Consider the following 17,749-nt stretch of genomic DNA (forward strand, 5'->3'; position numbering starts at 1 on the left):
ATTTATTTATTTGACAGACTGAGATCCAAGTAGGCAGAGAGGCAGGAGGAAGCAGGCTCCCCACTGAGCAGAGAACCCGATGCGGGGCTCAATCCCAGGACCCCGAGACCATGACCCGAGCCGAAGGCAGAGGCATCAACCCACTGAGCCACCCAGGCGCCCCCATGTCTTATTTTAATAGGGAAGCCAAACTTCCTCAGAACACTCCTCCTCCAGAGACTTCTCCCGACACCTCATTGGTCAGAATTGTGTCCAAGAGCTGCCCCTTACTGCTGGGTGGTGAATAGAGATCTTAGCTTTTAATCCTCTGTGGTAGAGGAAGACAGAAGAGGATTGCAGTGGGTATGCAGTGAGCCAACTATCTGTAGGGTGCACCACAGATCACAGCATAAAGCTCTGTAGTAATCAAAGTCATCAGTTTTGTGGGCTTCTCTTGTCAAATTCATCCTTCTGTTCCTTCTTTTAACCAGATCTCCCAATGCCAAGTCTGCTAAAAATCTTGTCAAATTCCTGACACTTGGTAATTGCCCCTAGGGAGACATTGTTGACCACCAGTGTTCAACACCAAAAGCTTGCTGCAGTATCTGTTCCACTAGGGAAGGTAGGAACTCAGGGGACAGTCCCTGGCCCCAGTCTCCTACTTCAAGCACTTACAGAATGTATACTGAAACTTGGGCCCTTCCAGGACAGGGCTGGAAGCCTGATTGGTGCAGGGAACATCTCTGGACCATAGTGGATCTGCTCAAGTATCACCATACAGGGAGAATGATAAGAGAGAATTAAACCAGCCCTCCTGCTTGTTTGCTGTATCCATTATTCACCTTCTGTTCCTCAAACTCATCCCCTTGACTCTTGGGCCTCTGGTTTTACACTCAAGTCTCTACCTCACGCTTTGCTCTTTTTTTTGTTGCTGTTCTTTTTTGGGGAGGGAGATGGTTTACGTTTTGGTTAGTCATTAAAGAAACTGAAAGGAAGGGAAAGGGAAATGACAGCTGAGTAAGAGCATATGCAGTGTATCGTGGCCTGACTCTCCATGCTTCATTGGCTTCTTGAAGGGATTATAATTACGAGCGATGCCCCAGGTTGGTAGGTCCTGAAAGAGTAGCTAGCCACGGCCCTTTATACCCAGGGCTTAAACCAGCATCTTGGAAGAAATGACACTAACAACCTATGCACTTTTTTTTTTTTTTAAGATTTTATTTATTTGTCAGAGAGAGGGAGAGAGAGTGAGCACAGGCAGACAGAATGGCAGGCAGAGGCAGAGGGAGAAGCAGGCTCCCTGCCAAGCAAGGAGCGCGATGTGGGACTTGATCCCAGGACACTGGGATCATGACCCGAGCCGAAGGCAGCTGCTTAACCAACTGAGCCACCCAGGCGTCCCCAACCTATGCACTTCTGATGAATCTTTGTCCTTGTTTTAAACACTCATCAGGATCCTTTTCTCCTCTCTCTTGATCTCTTGATCTCAGTGCTCTGTAGATATCTCCATTTGTCCATTATTATCCAGGCACTGAATGAGACTCCTCCACCTACTAGTGTCTGCTCCAGCCCAGTTAGCCAGGCCCACCCAGCTCCCCATTTGGAGGAGGGCTTTAGACAGATGAACACCATAGGTGCCTGCTTCATTTGTAAAGCTCTAGAAACAGGCTTTCTACCAAAAGGGAGAGACTCAAGTTCATCAAAGTTTCATTCTGTCCAAGAAGCATCTCTGAATAACTGAAGGTTAAATAACACCTTCATGTAATTCTTTGAAAATGTGATTCTTTGCAGAGAAACAATTCATGGATCTAAGGGATTTGGAATGGAGATACTACAAGGGGCTCGCGTCATGGAAGCACCGTACTAAAGATCCACTCGTAGACATAAAATACGACAGTGAGAAGAGATTCGTAGACAGCCAGCAGATGCCTGGTGTCATCTGCCCCCCTGTAGTTTGTAGGTCTTTATTCATTTACCCTCAGGTTGATTATCCCCCCAAAAATGCGGCTTCTTCTTAAATGAAATATGTTGTTTATTAAAATACTTTGGACATGGGTTTTGTTTTTGAACTTATATGTGAAAAGTAAAGAAGCAGATGGGACATAGGAGCCAAGTCTATACAATATTGATGTAAAATCCAAAATTAAACCATTAATATGGGAAACAAGATTCAGATTGATCTGCTTCTATAAGACCAACCAGGTTTGGACCCGTGAAGCCTGTTGGGAACAGAGCTGAGGCAAATCTAGATCATGTGAAAAGTTAAGGATACCTCTGAAGGAGAACCAGGCAAGAACAGCTCTTTAAAATGTTCTACACACGTGAAGAGGTGTATTATCTTTTAAAAAGGTTGGCAAATTTGACAAATCAAAGAATGAATCCCTGAGGATGTAGAGATCAGTCGGAGAACTCAAAAATAATATGTTAACTGCCGAAAGACATGAGGAAGGAAGTAACATTTACAGAACAGGAACAGGAAGATTTGAAAAAAAAAATTGGAAATCTTGGAAGTGAAACATATAATTATTGGAAGTAAAAAATAATCATAATAACCATCAATAAATTATCTGAATGGGTACTGGATGTATCTTAAGAGAGAGGATTAATTCTGAAGGAAGGATCATGGCGGGTAGAATGAGATGTTTAGAAGTATATTCAGTGGAAGTTGCAAAAGAAACCAGGGTGTGAACGGCGATGTTTGAAAATGAAAGGACCGATAATTTTCCAGAGATGAAATGAATGAAAACTGGAATGGAAAAACCTCACTGAATGATTGGCAAGAAAATAAAAATAACTTTCTCTCCAGAAACCCCATAGCGTAACTGCACCACAGTAAGGAAGGAAGGAAAAAACAGCTTACGAAGGAGAGGTTGAGGGATTGCGTGGACAGAAGTGACAGATTCCGTTAACAATACACTCAAAATGCTGAAGGAAAACACTGGGCAGCCGGAAATTCACCAGCCAGCCAGATGCTCTTCAAAGAGCAGGGTTAAAATAAATACTTTTTTTTTTTTTTTTTTTAAATGTAAAAGCCAACTTGTTTACCACCCACAATCTCTTACTGGAAAAACCACTAGGAAAGTATGTACTCTAGCAAGAACCCAGGGGGAGTCCAAGATATAATGCTGAGCACGTGAATGATCAATAATATATGTGTATAAAAAAATAATAATATATGTGTGTGATTGTGTAGATACTAAAATATATTTCTGGAATCGTGTCCCCAATATTTTATTTAGAAAATTTGCTTCCACTTGGGGCACCTGGCTGGTTTATTCAGAGAAGTAAGCAACCCTTGACTTTGGGGTTGTATGTTTGAGCCCCACAGTGGATATAGAGATTACCTAAAAATTAAATCTTTAAAAAAATTTTTTTTAATAATTTTTTTTAAAGATTTTATTTATTTATTCGACAGAGAGAAATCACAAGTAGATGGAGAGGCAGGCAGAGAGAGAGAGAGAGGGAAGCAGGCTCCCTGCCGAGCAGAGAGCCCGATGGGGACTCGATCCCAGGACCCTGAGATCATGACCTGAGCCGAAGGCAGCGGCTTAACCAGGTGGCCCTTTTAAAAAAATTTTTAAAAAGAGGGGTGCTTAGGTGCCACATTCAGTTAAGCATCTGCCTTTGGCTCAGGTCATGATCTCAGGGTCCTGGGATGGAGCCCGGTGTTGGGCTCCCTGCTCAGCGGGGAGTCTGCTTCCCTTCTCCTCTTGTTCATGCTCTCTGTGTCTCTCAAATAAATAAATAAAATCTTAAAATAAAATAAAATAATAAAAAATTTCTAAAAAAAGAAAAGAAAAGAAAAGAAAATTTGCTTACATTTAAGTCGTTAATCTATAGTTTCTTTCTTTGGCACTATTTTTTAAAATCAGATTTTGCCTGTGTGCCTGGGTGGCTCAGTTGATGAAGTGACTGCCTTCAACTCAGGTCATGGTCCTGGAATCCTGGGACTGAGTCCCACATCAGGCTCCCTGCTCGGCAGGGAGGCTGTTTCTCCCTTTTACCCTCCCCCACTCATGCTCTCTCTCTGTCTCTTTCATTCTCTCTCTCAAATAAATAAAATCTTCAAAAAAAAAAATCAAGTTTTGCCTTCAGCATAGCGGATATCTTCAGCAGGTGAAACTGTCTAGAAATGGGCATGAGGGGAGTTTCTAGGGTGCTCAGAGTATTCTGTTTTTTCTTTTTTTTCCTTTCTTTTCCCTTGTATTCTGTTTTTTCATGTGTGTGCCCAAGTGTGCTAAGCATGCAGAAACTCCCCCAGCTATGTTCTCACAACTATGAAGTTTTCTTCATGCATCTTATAGGTCTTTTTATTTTTTAAGTTTTAAAGTTGTGTGACCTTCATAAAATGAATAGGGATTTCATCTTATGTGGGAAACTATAGCTACTTAAATATTGGAAATATTTATTCTTTAAAATCTAGCTAGAACTCAGCTATAAAACCATTTAGTCCTGACCTCTTTCTTCCCATTTTTGCTGTGAAAATATTTAAACCATCATAATAAATAAAATTGTGTAATGAACCTACACATACTCATCACTTAATTCAATACTTACTAAGATTTTCCCAAGCTTAGTTCATCTATTCCTTTTGTTATTGGGTCTGCTGTGTCAGCTGCAGTATTTTACTTATTTATTTATTTTAAGATTTTGTTTGTTTATTTCACAGACAGAGATCACAAGTAGGCAGAGAGGCAGGCAGAGAGAGAGAGAAGAGGAAGCAGGCTCCCTGCTGAGCAGAGAGACCAAAGCAGGGCTCGATCCCAAGACCCTGGGATCATGACCTGAGCTGAAGGCAGAGGCTTTAACCCACTGAGCCACCCAGGAACCCTGGCTGCAGTATTTAAAAAAAAAATTTTTTTTTAAGTTATCTCTATACCCAATGTGGGGCTTGGACTTACAGCCCTGAGATCAAGAGTCTTAGCCTCTACCAACTGAGCCAGCCAGGCACCCCTGCTGAAGTATTTTATTTCTTAAAGAGATTTATTTATTTATGGGGGGTGGGGAGGGTAGAGAGGGCCAGAGGGAGAGAGAATCCTGAAGCAGACTCCCTGCTGAGTGCGAAGCCTGATGCAGGGCTGGATCGTGACCATGGGATCCTGACCTGAGCCGAAATCAATAGTCGGCTACTTTACTGACTGAACCACCCAGGCGCCCCCTTGCTGAAACATTTTTAAAGCAATTTCTTGGGCTTCCTATCTAAGATACCATCTTTATATGCTTTCGTGCACATCTCAGAAAAAATATGGACATTTTCTTTCATAACCATTAAGTCATCATTATATCGAGAAAAGTCAACAGCTATTCCTCAGTACCATTTGTTTTTCCATATTCAAAATCCCCTTATTGTCTCAAAACCTACCTTTGTCTAGCAGGATCCAGGCAAAGTCTAAAGACTGCATTTGGTTGTTCGGTCTCATAAGGTTCTTTTAAGCTAGGGAAATTCTTCCTTTGTTTCGTTTTGGTTTTTGGTTTTTCTGTTTTTTTCCATGCAGTTGACTCACCAAGGACCTAGGTCTACTGGCCTGTAGACTTTCACACAAACTAGATTGTATCCTCATGGTCATTTAACTTCTTCCACTATCCATATTTCTTGCAAATTGGATGTTTTCTAAAAGCTTGATTATCTTTCAGGGAATACTTTGTTAGGTGATGCTGTGTCCTTCAGATGGCATCACAACAGAAGGTGAATAGTAATCTGGTTGTTGCTTTTTTAGTGATTATGGGATTGAGTCATGGATTCAGGTGGTGACCCATCAACATCTCATTTAATGGCTTCCAGCACTGGGGATGATGGTCGGCATCCTCCTCGAGGCTCCTGGTGATCTCCACCTCCTGGTAGTCACACCCTGTCTACAGCCCTCCCTTGAGTCTAGGCAGGACTCATGACTTGCTTCTATGAATAGAATGTAGCAGAGATGCTGGGATGCCACTTCTAGATTAAGTTACAAAACAATTGGATTCTGTCTTGTAAGTCACAAAAATGTGGGTTGTATCTTGGATTCCCTCTCTTGCCCTCCCTTGCTAGCTCTTAGGGAAGCCAGCTACCATCTTCTGATCTTCCCTGTGGAGAGGTCCATGGGCAAGTCACCGCTGTATCTCTGGCCAACAGCCAGCTGAGCATAGGGGACCCGCCGCCCATAGCCACATGAGTGAGCCTGGGAACAGACCCTTCCCCTGTCAAGACTAGAGATGCCTGTGGCCCAGCTGACCACCTGCAACCTAGTGGGAGACTCAGAGCCAGGGGCATCCGATTAAGCCTGACAGGGATCCCTGATCCCCAGAATTGTTTTAGGCTGCTACATGTTGGGCTGATCTGTTATACAGCCATAACTAACTAACACAGAGATCTTTGCTTGGATTAATTATTTTCGTTGTATTCATTGAGGATTTTCTAATTCTGTTGTTAATTTCACATTTATTAATCAGGAATCCTTTGTAAAGAAAGCCTTTTCTTCATCAAGTAGGGTTGTTGAACAACACTGAAATATACAAAAATTTTTGTATATTATGTATTATTTGTATATATACAAACATTTGTCTGTACAAACAAGGAGGTTTCCTTCTATAGTTTCCAATTTTCAGATTAAGGTGTCAATGTTTTAGTTACTTTCAAGGGTCACCAAAAAAGTGTTTCTCTCTCTCTTTTTAAATAACACTGTGGACTTACTGATGTTTGTTTTGTCTTTAATAAGCTTTTTATTTATTTCTTTTAATTTAAAAGATTTTATTTATTTACTTATTTATCTGACAGGGAGAGAGAGCATAAGCAGGAGGAGAAGCACGGAGAGGGAGAAGGAGACGCTCCGTAGATCAGGGAGCCCAACATGGGGCTTTGATCCCAGGAGTCAGAGATCATGACGACCAATCGGCAGGCGGCCGATTAACTGACTGAGCCACCCAGCTACCCCTTTAATAAGCTTTTTAAAAAATTAGATCACACAGAAAATGCAAGTTTGGTAATTACAGCACACTGAACATACCCATGGAAGCAGCCCAGGTTATGAAACAGAACACACCTACAGCCTCTCTCCTAATCATAACTCCATCCCTGCCCTCCAGAGGTGACCAGCATGTATCTTGGGTTCATTTTATCTATTTTTGCACTGTTTTATACAAATGTAAGCACACATTTGAACAGGTATAGATTGTGTGTGCATATGTATAGAATGTGCAGATTCTCTTGTATCTAGCTGCTTTCAACATTATGTTTGTAAGAGGCTTGTCTGATCTATGTGCAGTTCGCAGTCATTTTCATTGCTGCTCAGTATTCAATTGCATGAATATGGCCCGATTTATTTATCCAGCCTGCTGTGCATGAACATTTGGGTTATTTGCAGCTTAAGGTTATCACAAACAAGGCCTTGCAATGCCATTGGCCATTAAGCAAGGTTTGTTTGCTAGAGAAGACCCCCAGGACCTAAGGTCTGGATGTACAAGTCTCCAATTTATTGCAGGAAAAGGATCTATTATGGAAAAGCATTAAAGTAAGGATGTGCATCACAGATGACAGCAAGAGGTCCAGAGAGACCAGACCCAGGCCCGAATTGTCCTTCCCTTGTAAGGACCATACTGAACACACTCATTTTCTCCATTCAGGAACATTCAGGAATGTGTGCATGGAAGTCTTTAGAATTAGGGAGTATGAATTGGAGTCTTTGTTTTTTATGTTTTGTTGGTCAAGTAGGCGTATTCCTGCTCCATAAACAGCAACTGATAGTCTCATGGAAACAGGTGAGAATTGTTTATATCACTCTTATCAATAGCCATGTTGAGAAGGTGGTACAAACCACCCCCAAACGACTTAGACCTGTGATTACAAAGCCACACTACAAATCAGTAGGTTTCATGCCTTGGCTGGAGGTCACTGTGATGTGGGACCTTTAGCAAAAGAGCTCCGGCTAATTGTAGGTCTGCTGGAGTTAACCCGCACAGTCCCGTTGCTATGAAGTCATGTTCCTGTCTTCTGATACACGTGCACACACTTCTCTCGGGTGGAATTGCTAGATTCCAGAGTCTGAAGATTTTCAACGTTAGCAAACAATGTAAAACATTTTTCCAGAATTGGTGCTACCAAGTTCCAACACTACCAGCGGAGTATATGGAGTCTCGCTGCTTTCTAAGACTGTACTGTTGACCCTTTAAGTTTGAGTTGTTCTAGTAGGTGTAGTGATACTTTATTATATTTTTATTACACTATTCCTGCTTACTTGTGAGGTGAGATCTTTTTCATGTGCTTACTGACCAGATTTTGTGACTATGTTGCCCTTTTTTTCCCCTAACTGATTGTCAGAAATCTTCATTCTGATATGAATTCTTTTGTATTTGTATTTCAGATACCTTCTCCAATTCCCTGCATTGCCTTTTAATTTTCTTAATAGTGTCTTTAAAAAAAAATTTATTTATTTATTTGATAGAGATCACAAGTAAGCAGAGAGGCAGTCAGGGAGAGAGGAGGAAGCAGGCTCCCTGCCAAGCAGAGAGCTCAATGCGGGGCTCGATCCCAGGACCCTGAGATCATGACCTGAGCCAAAAGCAGAGGCTTTAACCCACTGAGCCACCGAGGCGCCCCTTAGTAGTGTCTTCTGACAAATTCCTAATTCTAATGGAGTCTAGTTTATCAATCTCTTCCTTTGTGGCTAAAGCTTTGAGGGTTCTGTTTAGGAATTCTTTACTTATGCCAAGATTGTGAAGCTCTCTACTTATGCTGTCAGATCTTTATTGTTTATATTTCATATGTAGATCTACAATCCACCTGGACTGATTTTCTTACAAGGTAAGGAAAGAGGGCAAGATTCATTGTTTCTCCATTTGGGTATCTAAAACATTTCTGGGATGTAGCTCAAAGATGTGCTTATAGGGGAAATTATAGACCTCAATGCATATGTTAGAAAAGAAGAAAAGCCAAAACTCAATTATTTAGCATTCATCTTCAGAATTTAGAAAAAGAAAATGATTTCCAATTTCCAGTGTGATATCATCTTTGAATTCTTTGAGATTATTTGAAAGTACATTGTGTTTAAATAACTAGAAGTATATTTCTTAGTTGCTAAATATATGAATATTTTCCATTATTCTTTTACTATTGACTTCTAGCTTAATTCCACTGTAGTCAGAGAAAATATTTTGTGTGACTTCTGTGCTATGAAATGTGCCTTAGGGGCCAGCATATAGTTAATTTTGGTAAATGTTTTGTGCTTACTTGAAAAGAATTTTTATTCAATTTATATATTAATTTATATTTATATGCCCCAATAATTGGGCATAGATTTTTATTTATATCAGTTATGTCAAATTTGTTAGTCATGTCATTCAAATGTTCAGTAGTAGCTCTACTGATTTTTGTTTGTCAGTCACTGAGAGAAAGCGTGTATTAACACCTGCCACTGTGATTCAAAGGGGCTTTGCCTTTATTTTCAGTTTGATTAATTTTTTGCTTCCTCTATAAGACTGTTATTCAAGGCGTGTAATTAAAAAATGTATCTTCTGGCTGAACAAAACTTTTATGATTAAGAGGGAGACATCTTCTTTCCTTCTAATAATGATGCTTATTTTTTTTTAAGATTTTATTTATTTATTTGAAAGAGAGTGAGAGAGAGAGAGAGCCGAACATAAGCAGAAGGGAGGAGCAGAGGGAGAGGGAGAAGCAGGCTCCCCTCTGATCAGGGAGCCTGATGCCAGGACTCTGTGATCATGACCTGAATCAAAGGCAGATGCTTAACTGAGCCACCCAGCTGCCCCAATATACCAGCTTTCTATTAATGTCTAGATGATAGATCTTTTCCTACTTAACCTTTTTTATTCTCATACCTAGGTCTCCTATAAGCGACATACCACTGGAATGATTTTATCCAGACTGACAATCTTTGGCTTTCCATTGAAGTATTTACTCCATTCCATTAAATTCACATTGAATTTAATCATTTAGTGTACCAATATCTAGCATCTTACTATTTGCTCTCTATTTTTCCTACCTGGACTACATTACTCTTTCTTGACTTTTTTATCTACTTTTGGGTGATCGAGTACTTTTATTATTCCCCCTATTTGCTTTTTAATTATACATTATCTTCCTATACTTGTAGTGGATACCCTAAATATTATAGCAAAATCCTCAACTTTTTAAAAACCAATGTGTGTTAGTTGTTTCACTGCATTTCAATCATACTCATCCCCATTCCAATGTTTGTACTATCGTTTTCATGTATTTTAATTCTGTATAGAAAGACCCACCTCCTAACATTTTTATTATTCAGAGAAGGAGTACAAATGGAGGTTCATAACAGTATATCTGAGTAGGTTATAAATCAAGCTATCAAGGGCTATTTAGAGTCCTTCCGTGCTGGAAAATCATGACCTGGGAGAACCAGCCACGGGTTTTTGCTCCAGTCATCCTTCCGCTCATCCCACCCAATTTTGTAAGACAGGCAAGAGAGTCAAGCAGACTCTTTGCCAAAGATAACAAAAGAAAATACATCAGACATTATGAGAATTTGCTAAAATTTGGTTACTACTGCAGGCCTTGTGGTCAGACAACCTGGACTGAAATCCTGGCTCTTTGACCCAAAGCAAGCCACTTAAGTTCTCTGTATCTCAATATTTTCATCTGTGAAGTAATTCAAGGCTCTTCTGAGGCTTAAATGGTTAAATGTATATCAAATGCTTAGAGGGGCGCCTGGGTGGCTCAGTGGGTTAAGCCTCTACCTTCGGCTCAGGTCATGATCTCAGGGTCCTGGGATCGAGCCCCGCATTGGGCTCTCTGCTCAGCAGGGAGCCTGCTTCCCCTTTCTCTCTGCCTGCCTCTCTGCCTAATTGTGATCTCTCTCTCCTTGTCAAATAAATAAAATCTTAAAAAAAATAATAAATGTATATCAAATGCTTAGAATCTGACTCATGGTGAACACAAGAAATATGAGCTTTGCTTTAGTGTATACCTTCACTCCATTACCATTACTAGTATTAACAATAGTACTAGTAGTAGTTGTACTGAGAGATTTCCTCTTGGTTTTGGCTTCTGTAATATTTGAGACCAAATTTCAGGATGACATATAGGCATTGTGCCAGATTAGTTTTCCTTCTTTTGGAGTTACCATTATTGCTGGATTTATTTTCATCAATACTTTTCCTAGTTCCCTAGGCTATTGGGTTTTTTTCTATTCTGTGTCATATGATTTAGGATTGTGTTTGGTTACAAGTAAGAGAATGCCCAGATGCCAGGACCTGAAATTCACCAAGTTCTGTTCATTGCATCCACCAAGCTGTGCAGAGATCTGCAGAACTGGGAGGTCCTGTAGGTCCATGACACCATCTTCAGTCTTTCAGACTCCTGCCTTTCTCTTATCTCAATTCTTATGTGTGGTTTTCTCCAAACGGTTTCAAAACAGCTACTACACCCAGGGGCATTGCATTAATGTTTCAAGAAGGAAGAATGGGGAAGAATGAAAAGCCATCTTTGACAAGCCTCTGTTTTTATTCTGGAGGGGAAGCTCTTTCCGTCAGAATTCTAGATACACACTATTAAGAGAACCATGTAACATGACCACCCCTCGATGAAAGGGACTCTGGGGAAGACTTTTCAGTGGATACAAAGCAACCCCAAACAAAATTGTAGTTAGGGAAGAAATGGGGATGGATGGTAATAGGGTAGGGACTGGGCAATGCCAACAATGGGGGTATAAGTGAACATCCACAGAATCCTCGTCCTCTGGCCCCTTCCCACTCGGTGACCCCGTCTTACGTGTAGCGCCCCTTCAACCCCATCATCCAGCCACACTGACTTCTTTGGGTTCTTTCAACTACTAAGTTTGTTCTTGCCTTGGGACATTGGCGTTGAGCTCTCTCCAAGGGTTGTGTCCCCTTGGATCTCACATGGCTGCCTCCTCCTCATCTGTCATAGCCCAGATTCTAACTCTTTGCCTCAGAGAGCACTCCCTGGCCAGTTAGTCCAAACAGGCCATCCCATCTGTCTCTCACACACAACCTTAGTTTAAGTCTTTTTTTTTTTTTTTAAAAAAAGATGATTTTGTTTTTTATTTGAGAGAGAGAGAGAGAGAGCACAAGCAAGGTGAAGGGCAGAGGGAGACGCACACTCTCAGCTTAGCAGGAATTCTGATGCGGGGCTCGATCCCACAGCTCTGGGATCATGACCTGAGCCGAAAGTAGACGCTCAACTGACTGAGCCATGCAGGCATTTTAATTCCTTGCTTAGTATTTAGATGATTGTATAATCCTACAACTATATCATTATTTAAATTATATATGACTTTTTACTATCTCATTATTTAAATTAAATAGGATTTTTTTCCATTATTCACTAATATTGGTCATTCTTTCCCACTAGGAACCCTGTCCTTCTGTTTGTTGTATTTCCAGTGCCTAGAACATTTCTTGACATTTAATAAGTATTCATGGTTATTTGTAGAGTGAATGAATAAATGAATAAAATAATCCCAGTTATCTACTGACTGAATGAGAACATCTCTATGGAACTCGACCTCTTCTCTTCCCTATGCAACTCATTGTCTCACCTCATAATCATTTCCCCAGAAATTCGTCAGAGAAGATAGCATTTCTGCAGCTTTTGGAGTGCTCCAGGCAGCTTCAAATATGGCTGCCAACCCCATAGTGGCCGATACCATGACGCATATGCCATATTATTTTCCAAAGTAAAAATTTTAGAATCAATTTCTGAATAATCTGTAGGTTGCACTATTGAAAATAAAGCCCATGAACTCGATCCCATTCAGGCAGGAAATAGATGAGTTTTCTTGGCTCTAGATCTTAAAGATACAATCATCTCTCTCCCCAGGCTCTCAGTTATATTGTCCTTGCTGCCACTTGAACTTTTCCCACTTGTAATAAATTGCCTCCAAATTTAATGCATCATAAAATCGAGAGCCTGTTGTGCCAATTTGGTTTCTAATTTCCCTGTAATTTGTATCTGTTTCTAGAATGGTAATAAAATCAACGTAAATCATATTTTAAAAAATAAGATTAGGGCCTGCAGAGAAACACACAGTGTTTCATTAAAAGAGTAGGTAACATAATCAGGATTCTGAAATCAACAAAATATAATCATCTGCAAAATTTCTGTGAGAAAATTAATGTTTAAATGATACAATCATATGAGGAAAATAAGCACAATAATTCTGAATTAATATAGCTCTCTATTAAGAAATGATTATTAAGGGGGAAATGGGCCACTTAAAAAGGAGCTGCTGTGGTCTCTTACCAGGTCCAGAAACAAAACCAATAATCCAATTACTGTCAAGTCTGAAAATAGAAATAGACATGGTGATCTTGAGAAAGGGAATTATTTTTCACATCATTAGAGGCATAGAGAGATATAAACCAGATCTTTTGATGACATTGGGATATACACGAATAGAAGGAAGAAAAGAATACAAACAAAACCTAGTGCACTGAACTAAGCCTTGGACTTTTGAAACACAGAACTTACCTTGTACTTTGGGGTTTAGATTTAGGACATAATATTTATTTAGATGTCCCCTTCCCACTGCAAATAATACCTAAGCATGCACTTACTGATTGATTGTTTTATGGATTTTACTTTTAAGTAATCTTTCCACCCAACTTGGGGCTTGAACTCACAACCCCAAGTCCAAGAGTCACAGGCTCTGGGGTGCCTGGGTGGCTCAGTGGGTTAAGCCGCTGCCTTCGGCTCAGGTCATGATCTCAGGGTCCTGGGATCGAGCCCCGAGCCCTGAGTCTGGCTCTCTGCTCAGCAGGGAAACTGCTTCCCTTTCTCTCTCTGCCTGCTTCTCTGCCTATTTGTGATCTCTCTGTCGGATAAATAAATAAAATCTTAAAAAAAAAAAAAAAAAGTCACAGGCTCCACTGACTGAGCCAGTCAGGTGCTCCCACCTCAACATAGGGCTTGAACTTACGACCCTGAAATCTTGACCTGAGCAAAAATCTAGAGTTGGATGCTTAACCAACTGAGGCATCCAGGTGCCCCATCATGCCCTTTTTGATGTGTTCTTGTGGTCTCTGAGCTGTAGAGATGATGATTATTTGTTCAGAGTTTTACCATTTATAAAGCACAATCTCAATTTCTTATCTCACTTAAGATGTGGTATTCAGACAGCTTTGTTATTTATTCAAACAAGTACATCAAGAGATGAACACATATTTTATTCACTTTTATTTCCCACTCGCTGTAACTAAGAGAACATCACCACTAAATTACTCTCCCCAGAGGGAAAAAAAAGGAAAAAAAATCTACACAGGTTCAATTTTTGACTTCGACAAGCCGAGAAGCAGCTGATGGTTTCACATTACAAAGGAATGTATAAGTTTACAATATCAAATATTCCATGAAAGTAAAAAAAGTCTCTTTTCATTAAAAAAAATATATTTATCCTGAGGTGCCTGGGTGGCTCAGTCATTGAACATCTGCCTTCAGCTGGGGTCATGTGCTCTCTTTCTCTCTCTCTCAAATAAATGAGTAAACTCTTTAAAAAAATAAGAATATGGAAGATCTCCATGAACTGATACTCTGTGATTTCTCGGAGATACTGTCAATCGAAAGGAGCAAAGTGCAAAAGATCGCGTGTGGTATATGCTCGACCTTCTGTTTGAGGAGGAAAATAAGGCAACAATGCGGATGGGCTTATCCTGAAAAAGGAAACGTAAGTAATTAACCCGGAAACTGTGAAGCAGATTGATTGCCTTCGAGAGGTAGGAGGTGCAGGATTGGAGGGGTAGGGAAGAGAGTGACCTTACTGTATAAAAGGGCATACAACTCTGACTTTGGGAAACAGGTAAGTAACCATGTGAGCACAAAGGACGAACTGCTCGGAGTCATTATCTGACCTCCCGCTGAGCACAGCCTCTGACTGTGATGTTTGATGGGCGACTAGAATTTGAACTTAGACCTGCCAAATCCAGCTTGTGGTCCTGACTCTTCAGGACTGGAAAGGAGCCTATGGAGGTGGCCCAGCCTCCCTCACTTAACAGGTGAGAAACCAAAGGCCAGAGGGAGGGTCTGAGCGACGCGGAGGGTCAACACCGGCACTGCTGCCTTCGAGGTCTGGCACGTGAGTTTTTTTCCTTTTTTTTTTTTTTTGAGTTTTTTTCCTGAAAGCATGTTGCCTCTAGCCTGAACCGAAACAAATGTGCTTCATGGAGCTTGATACATTTTAACTTGTTACAGTTTTTTTTCTTTTTTAAAAGATTTTATTTATTTATTTGACAGAAAGAGACACAGCGAGAGAGGGAACACAAGCAGAGGGAGAGGGGGAGGGAGAAGCAGGCTTCCCGCTGAGCAGGGAGCCCGATGTGGTCTTGATTCCAGGACCCCGGGACCATGACCCAAGCTGAAGGCAGATGCTTAATGATTGAGCCACCCAGGTGCCCCAACTTATTACATTTTTCAATCTCTTATTCATCAATAACTGATGGAACATTTTTGTTCTGCTTTTTTACTTCCCCTCCTTCCTTTTTCTCTTTCATTCTCATGATCACTTTGACCCGAAAGGATTTTTGACTGATATTCTACTACTATAAGAGAGGCATTCTAGGGGTGCTTGAGTGGCTCAGTTGGTTAAGTGTCTGCCTTTGGCTCAGGTCATGACCCTGGAGTTCTGGAATCAAGTCCCACATTGGGCTCCCTGTTCAGCAGGGAGTCTCTTTCTCCCTCTGACCCTGCCCCCTCTCATGCTCTCTCTCTCTCCCTCTCTCACACTGTCTCTCTCTCAAATAAATAAAATCTTAAAAAAAAAAAAAAAGGTGCACATGTGACAGGATCCCTGCCCTTAGTGCGGGATAGCTGGTCACAAACAGGTACAGCCCAGTGTAAATTCCATCACTGAAATTCTTTTGGTTTGGATAGATTGTGAGCAGCTTTCCAGAGGCAGAGGTTAAGCCTCATCTCAAAAAAGTAAATGGGAGCTTTTCAAGTTATTTGGGGCCCCAGGAAGGAAGCTGTCTCCAGCAGAGGCACAGCAGGTATGACAGAACAGAGATGATAAACTTTAGTCCTTGTGTTGATGTTCTCTATGCTCTTTAGACTTAAAAAAAAAAAAAAAAAAACTCTTAATCTTAATCAGTTCATCAGTTTCAATACCACATGTCATATTCTAGTAACTGCTCATGCTTTTTATTGTGGCCCTTTCAAAAAAGAGTCATTGATTTGGCTCCTCCTATGTTGAATCCCCTGCTACAGGGTTTTAAATACTCAGTTCACGCCGTGGTAACCCGCACTCCCCCTCACTCCACAAAGCGGCATCGATTAGCACATGCTGGGCCCCCAGCTAGGTGCTGCTGCAGAACCAGAGACGAGAACACGGGGGATACAAGGGGGCTGGGAATGAGAGAGATACCATCACTCCGCCACTAGGAAAGCCTCTAAGGAGACTAATTTCAGCCGTTACTGTATTGGTTTAACTACTGCCAATTCCTTGAAGGCAGGAATGAGATCTGACAGTCCCTGGAAGTCACTCTTGACTCTCCACCTCACACATGCCCCATATCTATCCATTTTACCCCATGCGTGCTTTTTAAATCCATCCATTTCTCTCCAACTTTATCAGCACCTCCATACTGTAAGCCTCCACTATCTGCCCTGCGGAGGAGCCAACTGGTCTCCTTGCATCGTTGCTCATCCCTCTGTAATCCTCTCTGATCTATTGTCCACATGGCAGCCAGAGTAATCTTTGCAAAATGGAAACCTAATCATGTTCAGCTCTCACATTTGCTAGAAATCACTCAATGCCTTCCAGCTGTTCTTGGTATAAAGACGTGGTCTGTCTCGTCGCGTCCCCAGTGGGAGCAGAGACCCTGAGTCAAGCCTTTAGGACCCTGTGTCTCTGTTCTCAGCAGAAAGGTGGGGAAGGGCAACGATGTCACCTGATGCCTCAAATGCTTAGTCGGCCCCAAATTCATTCATTCAATTGGCATCAAGATCTTTCCATACTGGCATATAGCTATTTATTTTTCCTTAATGACCACATGATAATTCATTGCATTCATGTTTCATAATTTATTTAAGCAGTCCCAGTCCCTCTTAAGATGTGTCCAAGGGGCACCTGGGTGGTTCAGTGAGTTAAGCCTCTGCCTTCGGCTCAGGTCATGATCTCAAGGTCCTGGGATTGAGTCCCGCATTGGGCTCTCTGCTCAGTGGGGAGCCTGCCCCCCACCCCCGCCTGCCACTCTGTCTACTTGTGATCTCTCTGTGTCAAATAAATAAATAAAATATTTTTTTAAAAAATGTGTCCAAGACTATACAGGTACACACTGTTTTATGTATATCTCTGGTTACTATTCTCTTTCAAAATTATTTTTAGCTCTTCCTACAATATTCTTCCTCTTCCTGTATCTTCCATATAAAATGTTGAATCAGTTTTTGAAGCTCCCTAAAAAATGCTCTTGGAATTTTGCTCAGAACTGAAAAAAAATTTTATATATATATATGATATGTAAAGAATGAATGATGAGGGTATGGAACATGATTCTCCACAGTCTGGCACAAATGATTCTATGTGCGTAATAATTTTGTGCAAGAAGCCAAAAAAGAAATAGCAAATTAGAAGCATAATTCAAAAAGATAAGAAAAGGGAGCACCTGGGTGGCTCAGTTGGTTGAGCATCAGACTCTTGGTTTTAGCTCAGGTCATGACCTCAGGGTGGTGAGATTGAGTCCCACTTTGGGCTCCATGCTCAGCACAGAGTCTGTCTGAGAGTCTCTCTCTCTCTCTCTCTCTCTCTCTTTCCCTTTGCCCCTCCCCCTGCTCTCACTTTCTCTCTCTCCC

The 17,749-nt window shown here is 41.1% G+C and overlaps 1 protein-coding gene across 4 annotated transcripts in view; it reads left to right on the top strand.

Moving 5' to 3' along the window:
- Positions 1-6,918, top strand: part of C12H9orf153 (chromosome 12 C9orf153 homolog) — a 33,694-nt gene extending 26,776 nt beyond the window's left edge. For 3 of the 4 annotated variants that reach the window (XM_059142754.1, XM_059142756.1, XM_059142757.1), the window contains one exon: positions 1,771-2,033. In XM_059142754.1, coding sequence (XP_058998737.1) covers positions 1,771-1,997 — 227 coding nt within the window. In that variant the 3' untranslated portion in view covers positions 1,998-2,033. Of the gene's footprint in view, positions 1-1,770; positions 2,034-6,733 lie in introns of those variants that run through there. The other variant, XM_059142755.1, reaches the window with a different exon arrangement.
- The last annotated feature ends 10,831 nt before the right edge of the window (positions 6,919-17,749 follow it).

Source organism: Mustela lutreola, chromosome 12 (assembly GCF_030435805.1).
Source record: "Mustela lutreola isolate mMusLut2 chromosome 12, mMusLut2.pri, whole genome shotgun sequence".
Classification (NCBI taxonomy): Eukaryota; Metazoa; Chordata; class Mammalia; order Carnivora; family Mustelidae; genus Mustela; species Mustela lutreola.